The following is a 17,920-nucleotide window of genomic DNA, read 5'->3' as shown; positions in this document are numbered from 1 at the left end:
ATGACTCAGGGCTCCAATGAATGAAAATGATGCCTGATTCTGTGGTATTCTTGCTTCATTCTTTAGGGTTGAACACCGCTCTCTCTTGTCTGTCACTTTAAATATTCCTGGCAGAACCTGGACACTGATCACTCACATACTGGTCCCTAAATTCCTGTGGTTCTTGAGATCTACTCTGTGGAGCAGCTTTGGAATAGCTTTAAAAATTCTGCTCCACTAACTGAACATCTGTGCAGATGGAGAATAAAACTATGATGTGCAATTATAACATCGTAAGTGTATATATACATATGGCCACAAAACTCTCAATTGGCATGATTGGCCGTTTCCCATTTTTTTGTTACTACTCGATCACTACTTAATGATTTGGTTTTTTCACTGGTAGGTAAGTAAGCAGAAGACCTGTTTTAAGATCATGAGAGAAAAACTTCACACTTAGAACATGTTATCCATCAAGCTTTTTTTTTTTTTTTTTTCCTTTCAAAAGTGGTAGAGGACATACAGAGCAGGTTGCTTTTATGACATCTTGGCATTAGCTCCTCATGTGGAACAGGCTACTCTGAAACCATAGCAGTAAACATTTTTCTCAATGGCTCTGGACAGCATGAGACCAGTTCATGGGGGAAAGAAGCCTGACCAAAAAAATAGTGGGAGTGGGGAGATTGGAAGATGAACTTCGTCAATCCAACAGTTTTACCTAGGAAGAACCTCTGCCAGATTGAAGTGGTCTGGATGAGGTGTGAGGATTAGAAACAGCCAGTGTTATTTGTGTTTATGTGAGAGACCTGTGGAAGCTTTGCAGCCTAGCTCCACTGACCTCAGTGTAAGCAAGGACAAGTTGATGCCAGGGACAATGCATAACCTCAAACTTAGGTCCGCATCTCAGAGAACAAATTGCAGGGTTCAACTAATTGAAACAGAGCCATGCCTACCTACAATTTGGGTTGTGAAGACCAAAGTTTTCTATATTAATCTTTGAATATTGGTCTTAAAGACATTTAATGACATCATAGGTGGAAATTTTTGAAAGATGGGTGTAATTTAATTTTTCTGGGTAAGACCCAGCACCGAAGTATATATGTTGTAGACCAGAACAAGTGTGAAAGCATCTGACGACTATCGTCGACCTTGCCGAAGGTTTCTAGAGAGAGACTGAACTTCAGGCCATTTCCATGGCATATATACACACACATATATATATGTAAATTATTTCCCACCTCAGTGTTAACATGATGCTATTGCAATCAATATTTGTTGGACACTTCAGTCTGCAACAGTTCTGGGGGAGATGTACACAAAATAAGTGCAACACCTGCAACACAGTCCGTTGCTCACAAAAAAAGTGGTTACTTGGCAGCGCCTGGGTGGCTCAGTCAGTTCAGATTCCGACTCTTGATTTCAGCTCAGGTCCTGATCTCAGGGTCGTCAGTCCAAGCCCAGTGTTGGGCTCTATGCTGGGTGTGGAGCCTACTTTAAAAATAATAGTAATAATAATAATGTTAGTTGGGAAAAGAGGTAAAGAAAGGAAGTTAAGAACCAGAGTACACAAGAATAAAGTGTGCATTGACTCCTACATAGAGCAGTAAGCGCAGGAAGGCCAGAGAAAAACAGGTAGTAAACGGACAGGGACAAAGTGGAAAACAAAAGGCTTTGAAGGAAGCTTAGCAAGACAAGCAGAAGGAGCAGTAAGGTCATCTGGGTGAGCAGAAGCGGCCCCACGTGGGACGCCACCACTTACACCCGAGCTGGTGCAGCTCCGGCCTGGCGGGCCCAAGGCGGGAAGCGACGAGCGCCTCCCCCCGCTCCGCCCCAGCGGCAGGCGGGCCGAGGGACAGGCCGCTCTGCACGCTGGGCTTTGGAGTCCCGGCGGGGACCCAATCCGCGCGCTCTGCGGGCGGCGCCGCCGTGCGTGAGCCGCCGCCTGGCGGGGGCCGTGGGCGAGCCGGGGAGCCAATGAGGCCGCCGTAACGTGGCAGCCCCCCGCGAGCCCGCGTCGCCGCCGGCCCGGACGGCAGGCCGAGCCCCGCCCCCCGCGGGGACCTACCACCCGGCGCCGACCCGGAGGGGGGACGCGGGGGCCGCCGCCCGCCAGGAGGCGCGCAGGAGCCCCGGCCCCCCCCGCAGCCGCGCTCGGTGGTGCCGCCGGGACCCACGCCGACGCGGCCCCACCCTCTTCCGGCGCTCGGCTGCCGGGGCCGCGCTCTCGTCGGCCGGTGGATGCTGCGCCTCTCCGAGCGGAACATGAAGGTTCTCTTCGCCGCCGCCCTCGTCGTGGGCTCCGTCTTCTTCTTGCTGTTGCCAGGCCCCTCCACGGCCGACGAGAAGAAGAAGGGGCCCAAAGTCACCGTCAAGGTCCGCGCTCCCCTCCCCGACCTGCCCGGCGAGGCCCACCCCCCGTTGCCCGCGCTCGGGCCTGGGCGCCGGGGTGCGAGGCACTTAGGCCCCGGGGCTCGGCTCGTCCCCGGCTCCCCGCGGCGGCCTCGCGGCGTCCGGGCAGCCCTCTCCGTCCGCCCGGAGAATGCCCGGCCCCCCCGCCGTGAGCCGGAGCGGGCTGACACTGTCCGCCTCGGGGCGGTCTCTGTCGCCGACGCCGTCCAGCCTCTGGGGAGGCGGCGAAGCCTCACGTGTGGCAAACTGTGCATCTTCACTTGGGCCAGATTTTACCCGCTTCCAACTAATTACAAAGCACAGCTGTCCCCTTGGAACTTGCATGACGGGTTTAGACTGCCCTCCTTACGGTTTGGGGGTGCCCACTTCTAGAATCTGCGCTCATGATTTATTTAGACTAAAGGTCGTTTGCTGCCCTGTAGTCTAAAGGAAGTGCAGACAAACGTTTTCTGGGAAGAGGGTCTGGAGCCTTCATTAGATTCTCGTAGGGTTTCTCTGGTCACCACCGAAAGCAGCTTCGGAACCTTTGCTCTCAAAACAGGGCCCAGCTCTCTGCCGTCTTGGCACCTTCCCGGGCCCTCCCTTCCCTGGCAGGACCCCTGTACAAAAGGCAGAGTTTGAAATGGTCTTCTTCCTCAGGTGTACTTCGACCTTCGAATTGGAGATGAAGATATAGGCCGGGTGGTCATCGGTCTCTTTGGAAAGACTGTTCCAAAAACAGTGGATAATTTTGTGGCCTTAGCCACCGGGGAGGTAAGTGGCGAGGGCAGAGGTATTCGGAGGCCCCTGAAGTGAAGCTGGCGAGCAGGGCTGGCAGCAAACTCAAGTGCAGAGCGTGGCCCATCTCTAGCTTGGCGCTCGCAGAGTACCAGCCCCCCGCCGACCCGCAGCTCTGGGAACCTGCTATCACCATTTCTTCGAGGTGTTTCTTTCTTTTTTTTTTTTTTTTTAAGGTTTTATTTATTTATTCATGAGAGACACAGAGAGAGAGAGAGGCAGAGACACAGGCAGAGGAAAAAGCAGGCTCCATGCAGGGAGCCCGACGCGGGACTTGATCCCAGGACGCCAGGATCACGCCCTGGGCGAAAGGCAGCGCTAAACCACTGAGCCACCCGGGCTGCCCTCTTTGAGGGTTTTTAAACAAAATCCAGAAATATGTGTGGTGAGGTTTTTTTGGAGAAAATTTTTCATCTTTAAGACATTGCAGTAATCAAGGAAACTTGATTACTAGCAAACTAGTTTGTGGCCTATGCACCAGAACTTTCTCTTAAAGCTAAGGGGCCCAGAGCTCCGCAGACTTTAAAGAAACAGGAGTGCCCTGCTTAAGAAACTTTGTATTCCTCTTAACTCTAGAGAACAAACTGGTGGTTGCCAGAGGGGAGGGCTGGGGATGGGGTGAACAGGTGAAGGGGATTAAGAGCACACTTACCATGAGGAGCACTGGGTAACGTTAGAATTGTTGAATCACTATATTGTGAAACTAATATAACACTGTATGTTAACTGCACTGGAATTAGAATAAAAAATTATCAAAGAAAAAAAAAACCCTGTATTCCAACTTTGCAGTGACTCAGCAGGTAACTTTTTATTGGTTTTTGGTCTGCTTTCTTGCATTCCTTTGTTTAGTTTTTTTTAAGATTTTATTTGAGAGAGCAAGCGAGCACACAGAGGCAGGGGAGAAGCAGGCTCCCACTGAGCAGGGGATCAATCCCAGGACCCTGAGATGGTGACCTGAGCCAAAGGCAGATGCACCCAGGCGCCCCAACATCTGGGGTTTTTTTTTGTTTTTTGTTTTTAGATTGTTATTTATTTTCTCATGAGAGAGAGAGAGGCAGAGGGAGAAGCAGGCTCCATGCAGGGAGCCTGACGTGGGACTTGATCCCAGGTCTCCAGGATCAGGCCCTGGGCTGAAGACGGCGCTAAGCCGCTGAGCCACCTGGGCTCCCCAACATCTGTTCTTATGAAGAGAAAACGAGAAAAGCATAAGTGGGGAAAGGTGGAGGCATGTGAAATAGAATTGTATAAAGGTAATGTGCAGTCTTAGCCTTTCCTGGGCCTGTGGGCTCCCTGCCTGGCCTGCAGTAACTGCTCACTCAGTAGCATGTGGAATGAGACATCTGGTCAGCAGTAGTGTCTCTTCTGTGAGCAGGAGCTAGGGACTGGGCTCTTGCAGGGAGCTTATATCTGCAGATACATAATATCTGCATGGTGCCTCATGCCACCTCTCACCTTCTCATTCTCTTTTCTAGAAAGGATTTGGCTACAAAGACAGCAAATTCCATCGTGTGATCAAGGACTTCATGATCCAGGGTGGAGACTTTACCCGAGGAGATGGCACTGGAGGTAACCTCAGGTCCCCTGGGCAGAAGGGTCTGTTAGTGCAGCCTCCAGGCTGGGAGGTGTGGGCCGTGTTGGGCAGACCGGGCTTCCTGCTCACCCAGTTCCACTGGGGTCAGGACTGGCACCCACATGCAGACTGGCTGCATCTTTCTTTGTATAGGGACCCCAGGACAAAGGAGAGGAGAGTGGTGAGGGGTCATGTGGCTCTCACCCAGCTGGCAGGCCTCCTGCTCAGGGCCTACAGCCTTGGTGACTTTTCTTGAGGTACCCCCTGGGGGATGGGGAGGCTAAGTGAAACACCTGGGTCACGATTCTGGGTCAGGCTGTCCTTGGGTTGTTTACCCTGAGGGTGGGAGGAACCAGAGGAAGACCACATGAAAGCTATAGAGCAGTACAGAACATAGGTGATGGCCTTTGGCAGTAATGCCCGAGAGAGACAGAGCAGACATAATAGAACTAGCACTGTGTGCACGGAGTCAGACACAGTGGGCAAACCTGCCATCTCTGCTTTGTGACCTCAGGCAAGTGAGTCCTCTCAGTATCTGTTTCCCCCTGTATAGAGTAAGAGTGGGAGGAGTTGGGGTGCTGCATGGTAGGTGCCTGGCATATGGTACGTCTGCCACTGTGGAGGTGCCAGCAAGCAGAGGAGTCCTTTCGGGCCAAGCTGATCAGGAAGTGGCCTTGTGAATGTGAGGGAAGATTTGAGCAAGGTTCTGGCCCAGGAGAATTTGGGCAAAGAGGCAGGACTAAGGTGAACACAGCTCTGTTCTGTGGCAGGAGCGTGGCTGAAGGTGGGGTCTGTAGGTGGAGGGAGAGCACCCACCACACTGCGGGCCGAGAGAGGTAGGCTCTGGCTAGACCTGGGAACCTGGGCTTTGTCCTATGTGGAGGGAGGATCCACGGAGGACTGGAATGGGAGGAAGACCCAGGCGCAGAGGGGTCTGAGGGAAGATCATGTGGCAGTTTTCCTATGTATAAAATGCTCGTGACGGTTGTCTGGCAGGCACTGTTCCTACTCTGAGCATTAGTTGTTTCTGCAGTGAGAGTGGCAGACGCTCTCTAGATATCTAGATAGATAATGCAGTGGGAACCACGTGGACAGTGTGCAAGGGAAAGGCCAAAAGACTAACTGAAGTCTGGAGGGAAAGATGATGAAATACACTGAACTTAAAATGAAGAGTTCTCCATTTGAGTTTGGAACTCCTTATGTGTGTTGGGAAGGTGATCGGACCCAAGATGGAGATGTGGGGTCTTCTGGAGAGTGGCAGTAACTGAAATCCTGCTGTCATTGGAGATTTACAAAGAGGTCTCTCTCCTCGGAGACACTCTTAGCCAGCACTCAAGCCAGGAGTCTCTGCAGAGGGTCGGGTTGCTCTCTGGCCTGGCCCTGAGATGCCCCCACCAGCGTCTAGCAATTCTTGGGTTTAGCCTTCCCCACCTGCTGCATAGTCAGAAATGCCTCCCTGATGAGCAGCCATCCAGGACAGCTTCCCAAGCTGGGTCCATTCTCTGGAACCACAGGCTGAAAATAGGTACACTGGGGAAGAAAAGGGGTTTCATACACAAATAAGTTCTAAAGGTGTTGCGTAAAACAAAATGAGACTCGTTACTGGGTTTCTCCGGGGCCCGTAGTAGCTAATGTGCATGGTGTGAATCTCCCGAGAGGGGACAGGGAAAAAGAAGGGGGCAGGATTTCTCCTGGAAGCAGCTCTGGAGACTTAGGTGAGGATCTCTGAAATGACTCAGACCCCTCGCGGATAGACACACCACACACATCAACAACTAGCTTTTATTTTATGTTCATTGGTAAAAGGCTCTTAGTTATCCAGAACCCAAATGGCAGCCTCTCCCTACTCATCTGTCTTCTGTGCTGTTACGAAGAAAAACTGGTCAACTATAGCTGTCCTCCTTTTCTGGAGAGTTCCTACCTCCTCTGTGTCTCTGCGTCTGCAGATACCAAAGTATCTCAGTTTCTGTGGCAGAACTCTCAGGCCATAGCCAAGGGTAACTGTTGATCTACGCCTTATTTAAAATCCACTAAACTGTATTCTCAAAGTAATCGGGTGAGCTGTTCACTAAATCAGCGGGGCATAAGGCCAGGCTGGGTCTGTCAGCACAGTTTGGCTCCTAGACCAGAGGGTAGGAAGGGGACAGCTTTTGTCTTTATAAGCTGCTGCAGCCTGGCATCGAAGACAGGTTCAGTCCCTGGAATCCTCACCCCAAAGATCTGCTTGGTTTGGGCCAACCCAGCTCCCTGACCCTACTCTTTCTTCCCAGGAAAGAGCATCTATGGTGAACGCTTCCCTGATGAGAACTTCAAGCTGAAACACTATGGGCCTGGCTGGGTGAGCATGGCCAATGCAGGCAAAGACACCAACGGCTCCCAGTTCTTTATCACGACGGTTAAGACTGCCTGGCTAGATGGCAAGCACGTGGTGTTCGGCAAAGTTTTGGAAGGCATGGTGAGTTTGGGGGGCAAGGGCTAAACCTGGGCAACTTTCACCCCACAGCAAGGATGCCACATATTTTACCCCTTTCCCAAAAGGGAACCCACAGATTCCCACCAGTGTTCATATGTACAGACCTGGTACATATTCAGAACTACCCAATTTCTCTGCCCCCAAGTTCTTGATTCTTCCGGCCCCGAGGCCTGTTGAGGCTGCGCAGGTGCAGGAGCCTCCATGTCACAACTTGGTGCTCTGCTGGCAGCTCCCCCCCCCCCCCCAAGTTGAGCAGGACACAGCCAAACATGACGTCCCTGAGAAGATACTTGGTACCCAGTCCCCAGCCACCCTCTTCCCCTGGGCCTTAGCTCAGAGGATCAAAACTTTTGCATCCTCCCTTCAGAGCTGGGCTCTCCCTGGCTAGGATTCCCTGAGGGTTTTGCTTGCCTCACAGTTGCATGCTGTTGGTCACATGGGGTTCTCAGCCTTCCCAGCCATATTCCGGGGCCTTTCTCCCTTGAGGGGTGGCCCTCCTGCCTCACTTTGCTGTACCCCACTGCCTCCCTTCCCAGGAGGTAGTACGGAAGGTGGAGAGCACAAAAACAGACAGCCGGGACAAGCCCCTGAAGGATGTGACGATCGCAGACTGTGGCAAGATTGAGGTGGAGAAGCCCTTCGCCATCGCCAAGGAGTAGAGCCCCAGGGACCGCTTTCCCTTTGAGCCACCATCTGCGAGTCCCTGTCGCCTTCCCATGGGTGAGGACGGCCCGCCACAGGGCACCGTGCTGCGGGGCCCTGGTGCTGGCATCTGACGGAGCGGACCCCTCCCCTCACATTCCATAGGCCAGCGGCCTGGTTTTGTAACAAACTCCAACTCCTACCAATGCTGACCAATTAAAAAAAAAAAACGGTGGGTTTTTTATAACCAGTGTGTGGGCTGGGTTCTTGGGCCTGCAACACCTGCTCTAGTTTGTCCCAGCCTCTGGGACTCCTGGGGTGGAGGGGTGGGTAGCTGTCCTCGTTTTCCCCAGATACCAACTCTGCTCTAGCTTCTAACCCTTGCCAACACAGAGCCTCAACCTTTGAGTGTCCCCCGCCCACTTCTGGTGAAGGTGAAAAAATCTGCCTCCACCTTTCACAGCCTACCTCTAAATTGACTTCTCCCTTTATTCCTTATTCCCCATTGTCCGTGCCCTGGCACCTGGGGTGCCTAAGTCCTGGGTCTGGGCCAAGGGGGATGCAGCCTCTTCTGACCGGGAGGCACATAGAATGAAGCACGTGCCTGTCCTGACAGGCAACCCATAGGCCTCTTGGCTGGTCAGGGCATCAGGGCAAAGGAGCAGTTTGAAAAGGAACCTCTGGCTGAGCTTTAGCTGGCCTGTTGGTGAAGCCATAGAGACCCTGGAGCACGCCATTCACCACCACGTTGGGCAGAGGCTCTGTAGGACAGGGAAGAAAAAACAGGAGGAAGGGGTAGGGTACTGGAAAGGAAGACAAGAGGTAGGGGGCGCTAGCCTCTGGCCTGCAGTTCCTTGAGCTCCGGAGCCCATAAGCTCAGCCCTCTCCTCAGGAACAGAAGCCCCTGCTAAGGCCACCCTAAATGAGGCTTTGGCATTCCCCAGTCACATTGCTCACATTAGCTTGGTAAAGCCAGGCTGGTGAGGAGCGGAAACCAGGGAAGACCATGCCTGCTGCTGCTTTTTTTTTTTTTTTCATGCCTGCTTCTTGAAGGAGAATACAAAGCAGGCTACAGGAGCAACAGGACAGGTGTGGCTGCAAAGGCTGGCAGTGGGCATGAGATGCTGCCTGCAAGTCCTGAACTGAAAATGGCACATTCACCTCCAACTCCCACCCTAATACCTAGGCCCTATAGATGGGTTATAGGTCAGAGGCACCCCCTCACCTGGGGATGGACTGCAAATGTAGGGATCCATGCGGAAGCTGATGACAGGCTGGTGGTGCAGCTGCGAGCTAAAAGGGAAGAGTCCAGAACAGTGAGGGTGAGGTGGGCCAGGAGTCTCCTGTCTGGTAGAGACTAGGGATTGGGCTCACTAAGCATCCAAAAGGGGGAAAATGAGTGGGAACTGGGTTCAGGAGGCACCAACAGAAACTGAGCCGGTGGGGATGCCAGGCAGCAGCAGGCCCGCCTCCTGGCACCTGGCCACTAGGGGGCAGCAGGAGGGGGGCGGGGGCTCGGACTTGCCTGCTGTCGTTTGGCAGGAACTCCCCCAGGGCTCTGAAAAAGAGGAGACCCGCTGTGAGCTGTGGTCCGGGTGGGGTGAGGGGAGGCACGCGAGCGAGGAAGAGGTGGAGACAGGCAAACCCAGCGCTTCACCTCCCAGGGGACCACTGCTTCTATTTGTAACCAGCTCAGTTCCGGAGGTGGCTGGGGAAACCAAGACTGTCCAGAAAAGAGCCCCTCAACCCCAGCCAAGAAGTCTAATGAGGGAGGTCACAGAGAAGAACCAGGCTAGTGCCTGGCCAACGGAAGAAAACGGGCTTGGCCTCTAAAACCTTTCCTTACCCGCTTGCTGTAGAGACCTCCTGCTCCCCAAGACTGGGGCCCCTCTCTCTTGCCTAGCCATGACCCCCAAAGGAGCTCACCCCCAGCTGCTGGCCTTAGGATCCGTGGGGAAGTGCCGAAGATTCAGGAATTCTAGAAACTCCTTGGGGACATCCTGGTTCAGGTACACGACGCCCTGGAGAGATCAGAGGGAACCTGTAACCAGACCCAGCTGGGTAGCGTACAGTGCAAAATGGAAATGTGAGGCCCTCCCAAAAGGATTAAGAATTTCAAGAGAGAGCACTGAACCAAGCCTGGCGGCCTTCTGAGCACTGGGCCCTGGATGACTGCGTGGGTTATAAGCCCAGGACGCCAACCTGCTCTGCAATGGGGCAGCGCTGGGTGGAGAAGGGGGGAGGATCCCCACCTAAATCCTCATCACTGAGGGTAGCACAGGCTCCCACCCTTGAGGAATGAGAACCGCCTGCCTCCGTGTTCCCTCCTCTCGTCCTACATACACAGAGTTGGCCTCTGGACCCATTACTGTTCAGAAAGTTGAGGCTTGGGGTAGTAAAGAGCATGTTCAAAATGTGGGTCCCCTTCACTCCCTGCCCCCACACCTCTGGTCCAGCAGGCTGGGCGGCAACAGACTGAGCCCCACACACACCTGGATATAGGCCTCCAGGCCCTGGCGCCGCTGCTCCAATCCTCTGGCCCTCCAGTTAGGCAGGCGTTTTGAGGGGAAGTCGGGCACCTTGTACAGTTTCTTGATCTGCCGGGAGGTTGCGGCGGTGCCGTCACAGCCTCCTCACAGAGCCCTCAAGCTCCCTGCACCCTAGAGTCTCTCCCAGCCCCCCCCCCCCCCGCAGGCTCTACCCTGGGGCGGACCCTAGTGAGTGACGGTTGGGACCCGCGAAGGAGACCGCAGCCCCCACTTCCACCCCCAGGCGCCCGGGGGCCGGCGGGCCACGCGCTGGCATCGACAGTACCGGCTGGCCCTGCTCCTCTGCGTGCCCCTGCAGCCCGCAGGGAGGTCTGTGCCCAGGCCCGGAGCCCTCCCGGGGCTGCGGCGGCAATGGATGAGGCTGGGCCCAGTCTGTCCGTCTCCCGGGGGCCGGGCGGGGGCCGGGCGGTCGGTCGGCGGCGCAGCCTCACCCGCTTGTGCAGCGCGTGGAACTCGCTGTAGCGCCTCTGCACGGTGTGCCTGCGCCCGCGGCACAGCACCTCCACCCGGAACACCTGGCGGGCGCGGGCGGGCGGCCGGGTGCGCGTGAGGCCCCGCGGGAGGCCCCGCGCCCGCCCTCCCGCAGTCGGAGGCCAACCTCGGGGCACCCTCCCACGCTCCCCGCACGCTCGCGACCCCGCGAGGACGGCCCCGCCCCTCTGCTCCGGCCCCTCGTGAGCCCGACGGCCGTGCCCGGAGCCGGCAATCCCGGCGGGCGGTCTCAGGGCTGCCTGACCCGCCGCGCCCACAGGCCCCAGCCCGGGAGCGGGATCCCCTCTGCGCCTGGCGGGGGCAGTCCCGCGGGTCCCGCACCCCTTCCCATCCGGTGTCCCCGCTCACCATGTGGCCTTTCTCTGGGCTCGGCCTGGGATCCTCGGCCTCGGGTCCCACCGACGGGATGTGAACCTCCAGCATCCGCACCCCGGCTCCAGCCCCCAAGCCCTCCGAGCGAGGCTCCCAGCAGGACCTCTCCCAGCTGGGCCCGCAGACCCCGGCGGGCCCGCAGCCCCGCCCCCGGCCGGCCCCGCCCCCGGCCGGCCCCGCCCCCGGCCGGCCCCGCCCCCGGGCCCCGCCCCCAGCCGGCCGGGTCCCGGGCGTGCCCTCGCGCCGCCGGGGCCTGCGGGGGGCAGATTAGGCCGCGCGCGGGGGGCGGGGTGGAGCTCCGCCCCTGGAGCCTCGTGGGCCGCCGGGGGACCCTTGGGCCGACCGCCGTCCGTTCGTCGACACTTACTGAGAACGCAGATGAGCCCAAATCTCGGCCACTCTCTTGAGCTCCCAGGGAGGACTAGGGTCGGTGGGCGCTGGGCAGGAAGGGGGGGGCCAGACCTCAGCGCCCGCCCTGGGGACCACCAAGGATGTTCTTTGCGTTCGCTCAGCCTTCCCGGGAACAGGCTGCCCCCATCCCCTTCCCTCCACCTTTCACCTGGACCCTGGGAGCGCGGCCACGCCTGGGGAGGGCGTGGCCATCTGGCTCTGAGGCCGCCTCGCCCAGCATCCACAAGCCCCTTCATTTCTTTCTTTCTTTCTTTTTTTTTTTTTCCATCCCTTCATTTACCTTTCAGCTCCAACCTGCTTCAGGTCCAGTTTGGCGGGAAGAAGCAGTTTAGGGACCTGGGCTCTGCGTTGGGGGTCAGATAGCTTGGATTTCCTGAACCATGTAGACCTGTTCGCACCTGCAGAATTGGGATAACAGGTTCCCTCAGGAGAGCGTCTGAAAATTGAGATGATGCCTGGTGAGCCCTCGGCAGAGCAGGTGTTAGAAGATGGCAGCTTGTGGGCTTGTCCTGGAGCCAGAGGTGGGCGGGGGCCGCGTACAGGGCAAGAGCAGGGGAAGAGAGACTGTGGGAGATGGAACTGGGCTGTTCTTGCCCACCCCTCCGGGCAGGGCCTTTCTGGGTATGGGGGCGGGGTTTCATCCAGAACCCTCTCGCCCCTCTGCTCTCCCAGTGAGCCCCTGCACTTCAGCCGTAAGGGAGCTGTCCCATCCAGCAGAGCACCTGTCTAGGGGTAGCAGCTGCTGATTGGAGGACCACTGACTCACCTCCTCCCCTGCTAGTGCAGAGGTGCTTCTGAACTGGAGCAGAAACTCTCCCCACCCCTCCATCCCCTACCCCACTCTGCTCCCAGAGAGAAGCTGAGAAGATGAACCCAAAGAGGGCAAGCAGGTCTCACCAATACTATGTCCCACACTTTCTTCCCCCAAAATCCATCTCACAAGAGCCCCAGAATCAGGAAGCTGAAATTTCCCACAAGGGAAACGACCCACTATGAACAGAAGTGCTGGGGTTTCATTTCTTCCCTTGCACTTTAAAGCCCCGTTGCTCAGAAACCCTGTTCTCCTTATCTACTGACCACGTAGTCCTCTCCCAGGACCCTCAGGCCTCCAAACTTCTTGGTCATCTACCCTAAGGACTCCCCTCTGTCCCTGTTCCTACCACCCAGAAAACTGCTACATCTCTGAATGGATCTTGTCTTTCCTTGCCTCTCTCTCTCATGCAAGGTCCATTCTCTAACTATAGCACAGACCACCATAAAGGCATTGCTTTAAAACTTCAGAAGGCTTCCCGTTGCCCTGAGAACAAAACCCACTCTCCCCACCACAATCTGAAGAGCTCTAAGTGACCCAGCCTGGCTACCACCTCTCATCTCATTTCCTCTCCTTCCCCTTCTGTACCAGGCTCCAGCCGCAGTGACCTTCTAGTTCTTCAAACCCCACAAGCATTCTCCTGCCTCAGGGCCTCTGTGCTTGCTGTTTTCTCTTTCTGGAACACTCTTCCCTCTTTACCCGGTGGGCTTAGCCTAAAATTTCCAATTTGTAGCCTAAAACCTCCTCAAAAATGGGACGCCTGGGTGCCTCAGTAGTTGAGTATCTGCCTTCGGCTCAGGTTGTGATCTCAGGGTCCTGGGATAGAGTTCTGCATTGGGCTCCCTGCAGGGAGCCTGCCTCTCCCTCTGCCTGTGTCTCTGCCTCTCTCTCTGTCTTTCATGAATAAATAAATAAAATCTTTAGGGGAAAAAAAAAAAAAACCCTCCTCAAAGAGATCTTCCTTCCTGACCACTTACCCTATCATATCACCCTGTCTTCCAATACATAGTTACTGTTTATTGTGTGTCTCTCTGTTTTTTCCAACTTTGCCCTCGACTCTCACAGTGCCATCAGGCCAGGGATCTGGTCTTGTCAGAGGTTGCTGCCATGGTGCCAAGAATGTAAGAGACACTCAAAAAACATTTGTTGTTTGAAAGCCTCTGTGACTGGATGGAGGGGATGTTGGGAAAGGGCTGGGGAACAGAGTGAAGGCCTGAGAGAGAGGCAGGAGAGAGGAGTTAGAGGAAGGCCTGTGGGGGTAAGGGGATAGAGGGGATCCTCTGCCCACCTTCAGAGTTGGACATCTCTCTCTCCCTCTCTGCAGATCGTTGTCCATCTTATCTGCTTAACTTTCAGGTGTTTCTGAGAAGCCTCAAATCAATGGATTTTCATCAGTTACACAGGGAGATTTGATGCACCTGGCTTGTCAAACATCTGGTAGTAAACCGGCAGCTCCTGATTCCACAGTGTTCCATGGTATATGAGTGAAGATCCAAATGAAGAAAAACAAGATCCTTGGCCTGGAGACATTTTTGGATGTCTTTGGGGAAGATAAAACAAGTTCTGGAGAACATTTTCCTGTAAAGAGGAATACAGGATAGCACTTACGATGGTCAAAGGAAAATCTTATTTTCTGTTTCCCTTAAGCACTGGCCAGCTCAGTATATAAACCCAGAGCTAAGTTCCACACACTATATGATGTCTGTGTAGACCATCAAAGTGACTTCTGGTTTTAGAATGAGTCTTACTATACAAGCCTTTTCTCCAGCACTCTCTAACACACGAGTTTCATTTCCAAGTTTCTGAGTGAAGGGAGCTTAAAAGCACTGGTTGGTCACACTGCCTGGGCCGGAGTATTTCCAGATCAGATTGTGGAGCGGTGGTTCTCCCGCCTCCACAGGCATCAGCATCACCCAAGAGACCTGCTGAATTGCAAATAGGGCTCTGACCCCAGTTTTCTGAGGGCGAGGGTGGTTTTCATAACTTCCCCTGGTGCTGCCGCTGCTGCTCCTGGTTGGGGGCCAGTCTCTTGACTCCCACACTGGCCCCTCGAGATGAGGGTCACCGCCAAGCAGAGGGCAGCGAGGGCGTGGGGTGGGGGTGTCCCCTCCCCGGCCCAGCTGGGCCCTGGCTCCCCGCAGCCCTTGGTGACTGGCTGCCCTCGAGGTGGCAAATCCCTCTAAGAAAACCAACAGCTCCTGGGCTGTGGGGCTGGCCTGGCACAGAGGCTGGAATCTTCCTGTCCCTGGAGCACCTGGTCGCAGCGAGGCGTGGGGGAGGCGGGCGAGCCCCAGGGGACCCGGCCACCTGGAGGCCCTGGTCACTGGACAGGCTCCGACAGCTCCCCGCGCTCGGGGTCCTTATCTACACAGCGGAGCGGTGGGTGTGGATTGAGAGACCTCATGCTTGCAAAGTGTTCAGCGGGGGCCTGGCACACAGTAAATAAATGTTAGCTCTTATTATTTGCTGAATTATACGAATTTGCTGTTTTTGTAGGTCAAAACGGTAGGACATTGGCAATTACATATGGTTCATCCTAACACATTGTTGATTCAATTTTGAAACAACACAAGCTTTATCCTTCCCCTCTCGGTATCCTGAGATTGCAAGGTTAGCGTTAGAAATGAACTATTTTAACCACTAACTTGGTGACCAGAACTTTCCTTTGTCAATACTATGCAACCAAAAAATGGTAATATGACTGGGAGCGGCGTTTGGTGTAAACCAGCAACTATCCTGTTCATTCTAACAACCTCCCAGTTATGACTGAGTGCCTCTCTAATAGGTACAGCTTATGAATTTTGATTAATAAAACACCCCCTCCCCCAAAAAACACCATCCCTTTAGGTCTTGAAGATTGGACTTTAGAGTCTACAGTCTTCATTTTACAGATGGGGAAACGGAGGTGCGCAGAAGGGGAAGCGAGCCCTGGAGCTGGTTGGGTTAGGAGAGCACCTTTGCTGCGTGTGTCCTGCCACACCCCCCAGAACAAAGTTTGCCTCCGGGTAGGGCTGCTTCTCAGGGGACCTGCAGGCTCTAGCACTGGGGCTCCAGCCAGCAGTGCCACTACTAGGAATCCCCGTCGCCCCTGTCCAGGTGACAAGGACAGCTTGGTGGCTTCAGACGTGACTCATGGCTGGAGTGGAGGGAGTTAGCAGAGGCTTAGCACAGCTTCCCAGGGAGATTTTTTTTCTGGTGCCACAACTCCCAACACCCCTTACTTAGAATGATTATGTCAGTGGACCAAACAATCAGCCCCTCTGGGGTTGCTCAGCACTGGGGTTCAGGGAACGGAGATGTGCTCAGGAGCCCTCAGATCACAGCAGTTTGTCATGAAGAGTTGTGAGTCCAAGAACTGAGGCCTAGAGGAAAGCCAGGCCCGAGACCCTGACGTCTGGAATGGAGTTGCTCCCGCCCCCCACCCCCGAAGTTCTGAGCGCGGCCTGTGGTCTGTCAACAAGTGGAGGTTTTAGTCTCTGCCACCAATGGTCCCCCAGTACTCACCCAAGCTTCTTTCCTGTTTTCCAACTTCTGCTCCTGCCACCCAACTGGGCCACACACGATGCTTGTCTGGGGACAGAGTATCTCACAGAGGTCAGAGCAGCTCATGTGCCTCTAAGCTCAGGTGGGTAACATATCCTCAACAGGTCTACCAGGGGCTTTATTCAGGTCTTTTTTTTTTTTTTTATTCACGTCTTTAGGAACAACTTCGTGGGTTAATATCTAGGTTCCTCTTGGCCATCCCTGTCTAGAACATGTGGGACATGGTGTGGTAGACAAGCTGGGTCAAGCAGATTGGGTTCAAGTCTTAGCTCTGAGCTCTGGGTGTGAGCCTGAGTGAGCTGCTTTAGGGCTCAAAGCCTCAGTCTCTTAACATAGGCCTGAGGTTCCCGATGCTAGATTAGAGATGTTTCTAAGCCCACAGGCACAGAGTAGGTGTTTAATACATGACAGCTCTTATCTTTAGGCTCCGGGGTGGGAAGGGATTACCCTGCCCCCACACAGGTTCCTGGCCTGCCGGGGCCTTATCATTATTTCTGGTGACCTGCTGGCTGGGCTCCTGTGGTCATCACTGCCGCCATTCAGAATGGAAGAGGAAGCTGAGAGCTCTGAAGCTAGGAGGGGGCAGTCATTTGGAAACGATGGTCACATCCCTAGAAGGAACAGTCCTCAGATTGAATAGTTTTTCTGTGGTTTTTCTGGATCCAAAGTGCATCCTATGGAGGCTGAGCAGCCTTGGGGTAAGGGGTGCTTTCTGCTCCAGAGATCTGGTCATCACAGCCAGAGGGGCATTTCCACAACAGACAAGGGGAAAGGGGAGGAGTCCTGTCTGGAGTGAGCATGGGACAAGTGGCTATCACTTCCCAGCCTGCAGATACCCACCTCAAGCACTATTCCTGCCAACTGCAGCAAGGCCTATCAAAACCCAAATCAGGCCTGATTTCTGGATATCTTCAAAAACCCCAAGATTTGGGCCCACAGGCTCATAAAACAATAACTGCCAGAGCTGAATGGCAGCCATTGACCCCGGAGGCTGCCTTTGTGGGTGGAGAACATGGAGACCGGTAGGAACAACACAGTCTGTGATCTCAAGGAGTTCAGAGCCCCAGAGGCTAATTAGATCATCTCAGAGATAACAATGCACAGAAGAGTGAGAAAGACCAGAGGTTTAAGAGGATGAGCTACAAAGAGCTAACAGGAGGTAGGGCTACCCTTTTAGTCTGGGAGTGGAATGGAAAGTGCATCAAGAAAAGCTTCCCAGAGAATGTACATATAAAGTCGGCCTCAAAGGGTGCACTGGCTTGTTTTCCCATAATGAAGACACTTTAATTTTTATGATTATAATGACAATACACAGAAATTCCAAGCAACAGAAAATGGCATAAAATTTTTAAATAATGCAAATTCCATCCCTCTAGGCAATCATGGATATCAATTCAATCAACATCCTTCCCATATAATTTTGTATAAATGTAGACCATATATGTAATTTTATAACCTACTTTTTTTACTTAAAAATGTTTTCCTTGTCAATGAATATAGCTATGTATCATCTCCAATGACTGTATAATATCCAATTGTATTACGTACCACAATTCATTTAATCTCTTCCTGCTGTACACTGAGATTGATTTCAATTTTTACAACTGTAAACAATGCTAAGATGGGCACCTCTACACAGTCATCTTCACGGACTTGGTTTCTAGATATGTCTATGGGTATCCCCAGTGAATGTTCTGACACGTTGGCCAGTGCCCTCCATCTCTACCTACTTCCGCTCCCATTCAGATAGGTGTAATTCTGAGACTGAAAAGAGGGATGGGAGCAGAGACAGAGTGCATGAGGTTCACAGCCCAACATTAATAAAAGGCTCCTTGGGCCACACAGAAATGACAAAGGAAAGAGCATGTCTGGAGGCAGCTTCTGTGAGGTGT

The 17,920-nt window shown here is 54.1% G+C and overlaps 3 protein-coding genes and 1 long non-coding RNA gene across 25 annotated transcripts in view; 2 read left to right on the top strand and 2 right to left on the bottom strand.

The window, feature by feature from the left end:
• The window catches only part of CSNK1G1 (casein kinase 1 gamma 1), a 169,357-nt gene extending 169,095 nt beyond the window's left edge, over positions 1-262 (top strand). For all 16 annotated transcript variants that reach the window (XM_077881427.1, XM_077881432.1, XM_077881426.1 and 13 more), the window contains one exon: positions 67-262. In XM_077881427.1, coding sequence (XP_077737553.1) covers positions 67-220 — 154 coding nt within the window. In that variant the 3' untranslated portion in view covers positions 221-262. The remainder of the gene's footprint in view (positions 1-66) is intronic.
• A 1,907-nt stretch (positions 263-2,169) lies between these two features.
• Positions 2,170-8,097, top strand: PPIB (peptidylprolyl isomerase B). Its single transcript, XM_077881459.1, has 5 exons — positions 2,170-2,352; positions 3,028-3,141; positions 4,638-4,731; positions 7,006-7,190; positions 7,745-8,097. The coding sequence occupies exons 1-5, from the start codon at positions 2,218-2,220 to the stop codon at positions 7,865-7,867; spliced, it is 651 nt and encodes a 216-aa protein (XP_077737585.1). The 5' UTR covers positions 2,170-2,217; the 3' UTR covers positions 7,868-8,097.
• On the bottom strand, positions 6,504-11,403 carry SNX22 (sorting nexin 22). 5 transcript variants are annotated; one of them, XM_077881460.1, is made up of 7 exons: positions 11,240-11,397; positions 10,831-10,914; positions 10,343-10,447; positions 9,777-9,871; positions 9,376-9,408; positions 9,076-9,143; positions 6,504-8,653 (listed from the first exon to the last, which is right to left on the bottom strand). In XM_077881460.1, exons 1-7 carry the CDS (start codon positions 11,312-11,314, stop codon positions 8,499-8,501), a joined length of 615 nt encoding a protein of 204 aa, XP_077737586.1. In that variant the 5' UTR covers positions 11,315-11,397; the 3' UTR covers positions 6,504-8,498. The 5 variants fall into 5 exon arrangements, with proteins under 5 accessions (XP_077737586.1, XP_077737589.1, XP_077737588.1 ...); XM_077881463.1 differs by having other exon boundaries at positions 6,504-8,611; positions 11,240-11,395; XM_077881462.1 differs by lacking the exon at positions 9,376-9,408 and having other exon boundaries at positions 11,240-11,403.
• Positions 11,404-11,504: 101 nt separating this feature from the next.
• LOC144303366 (uncharacterized) lies at positions 11,505-16,495 on the bottom strand. Of its 3 annotated transcripts, none has more exons than XR_013370438.1 (4): positions 15,990-16,495; positions 13,774-14,063; positions 11,955-12,072; positions 11,505-11,700 (listed from the first exon to the last, which is right to left on the bottom strand). It is a non-coding gene; the product is annotated as an uncharacterized LOC144303366 (long non-coding RNA). The 3 variants fall into 3 exon arrangements; XR_013370439.1 differs by lacking the exon at positions 15,990-16,495 and adding an exon at positions 14,234-14,824; XR_013370437.1 differs by lacking the exon at positions 15,990-16,495 and having other exon boundaries at positions 13,774-14,782.
• Positions 16,496-17,920: the final 1,425 nt, after the last annotated feature.

Source organism: Canis aureus, chromosome 32 (genome assembly GCF_053574225.1).
Source record: "Canis aureus isolate CA01 chromosome 32, VMU_Caureus_v.1.0, whole genome shotgun sequence".
Lineage (NCBI taxonomy): Eukaryota > Metazoa > Chordata > Mammalia > Carnivora > Canidae > Canis > Canis aureus.
This window is presented reverse-complemented; position numbering and strand designations above follow the sequence as displayed.

Excerpts from the sequence above, each read along its gene's own strand:
- PPIB (XM_077881459.1), top strand. The coding sequence starts at position 2,218 with ATGCTGCGCCTCTCCGAGCGGAACATGAAGGTTCTCTTCGCCGCCGCC. Across the intron at positions 2,353-3,027 it reads GGCCCAAAGTCACCGTCAAG|GTGTACTTCGACCTTCGAAT; the intron begins GTCCGCGCTCCC and ends CTTCTTCCTCAG. Across the intron at positions 7,191-7,744 it reads GCAAAGTTTTGGAAGGCATG|GAGGTAGTACGGAAGGTGGA; the intron begins GTGAGTTTGGGG and ends CTCCCTTCCCAG.
- SNX22 (XM_077881460.1), bottom strand. The coding sequence starts at position 11,314 with ATGCTGGAGGTTCACATCCCGTCGGTGGGACCCGAGGCCGAGGATCCC. Across the intron at positions 9,409-9,776 it reads CCTAAGGCCAGCAGCTGGGG|AGCCCTGGGGGAGTTCCTGC; the intron begins GTGAGCTCCTTT and ends CCTCTTTTTCAG. Across the intron at positions 9,144-9,375 it reads TTCCTGCCAAACGACAGCAG|CTCGCAGCTGCACCACCAGC; the intron begins GCAAGTCCGAGC and ends CTTCCCTTTTAG.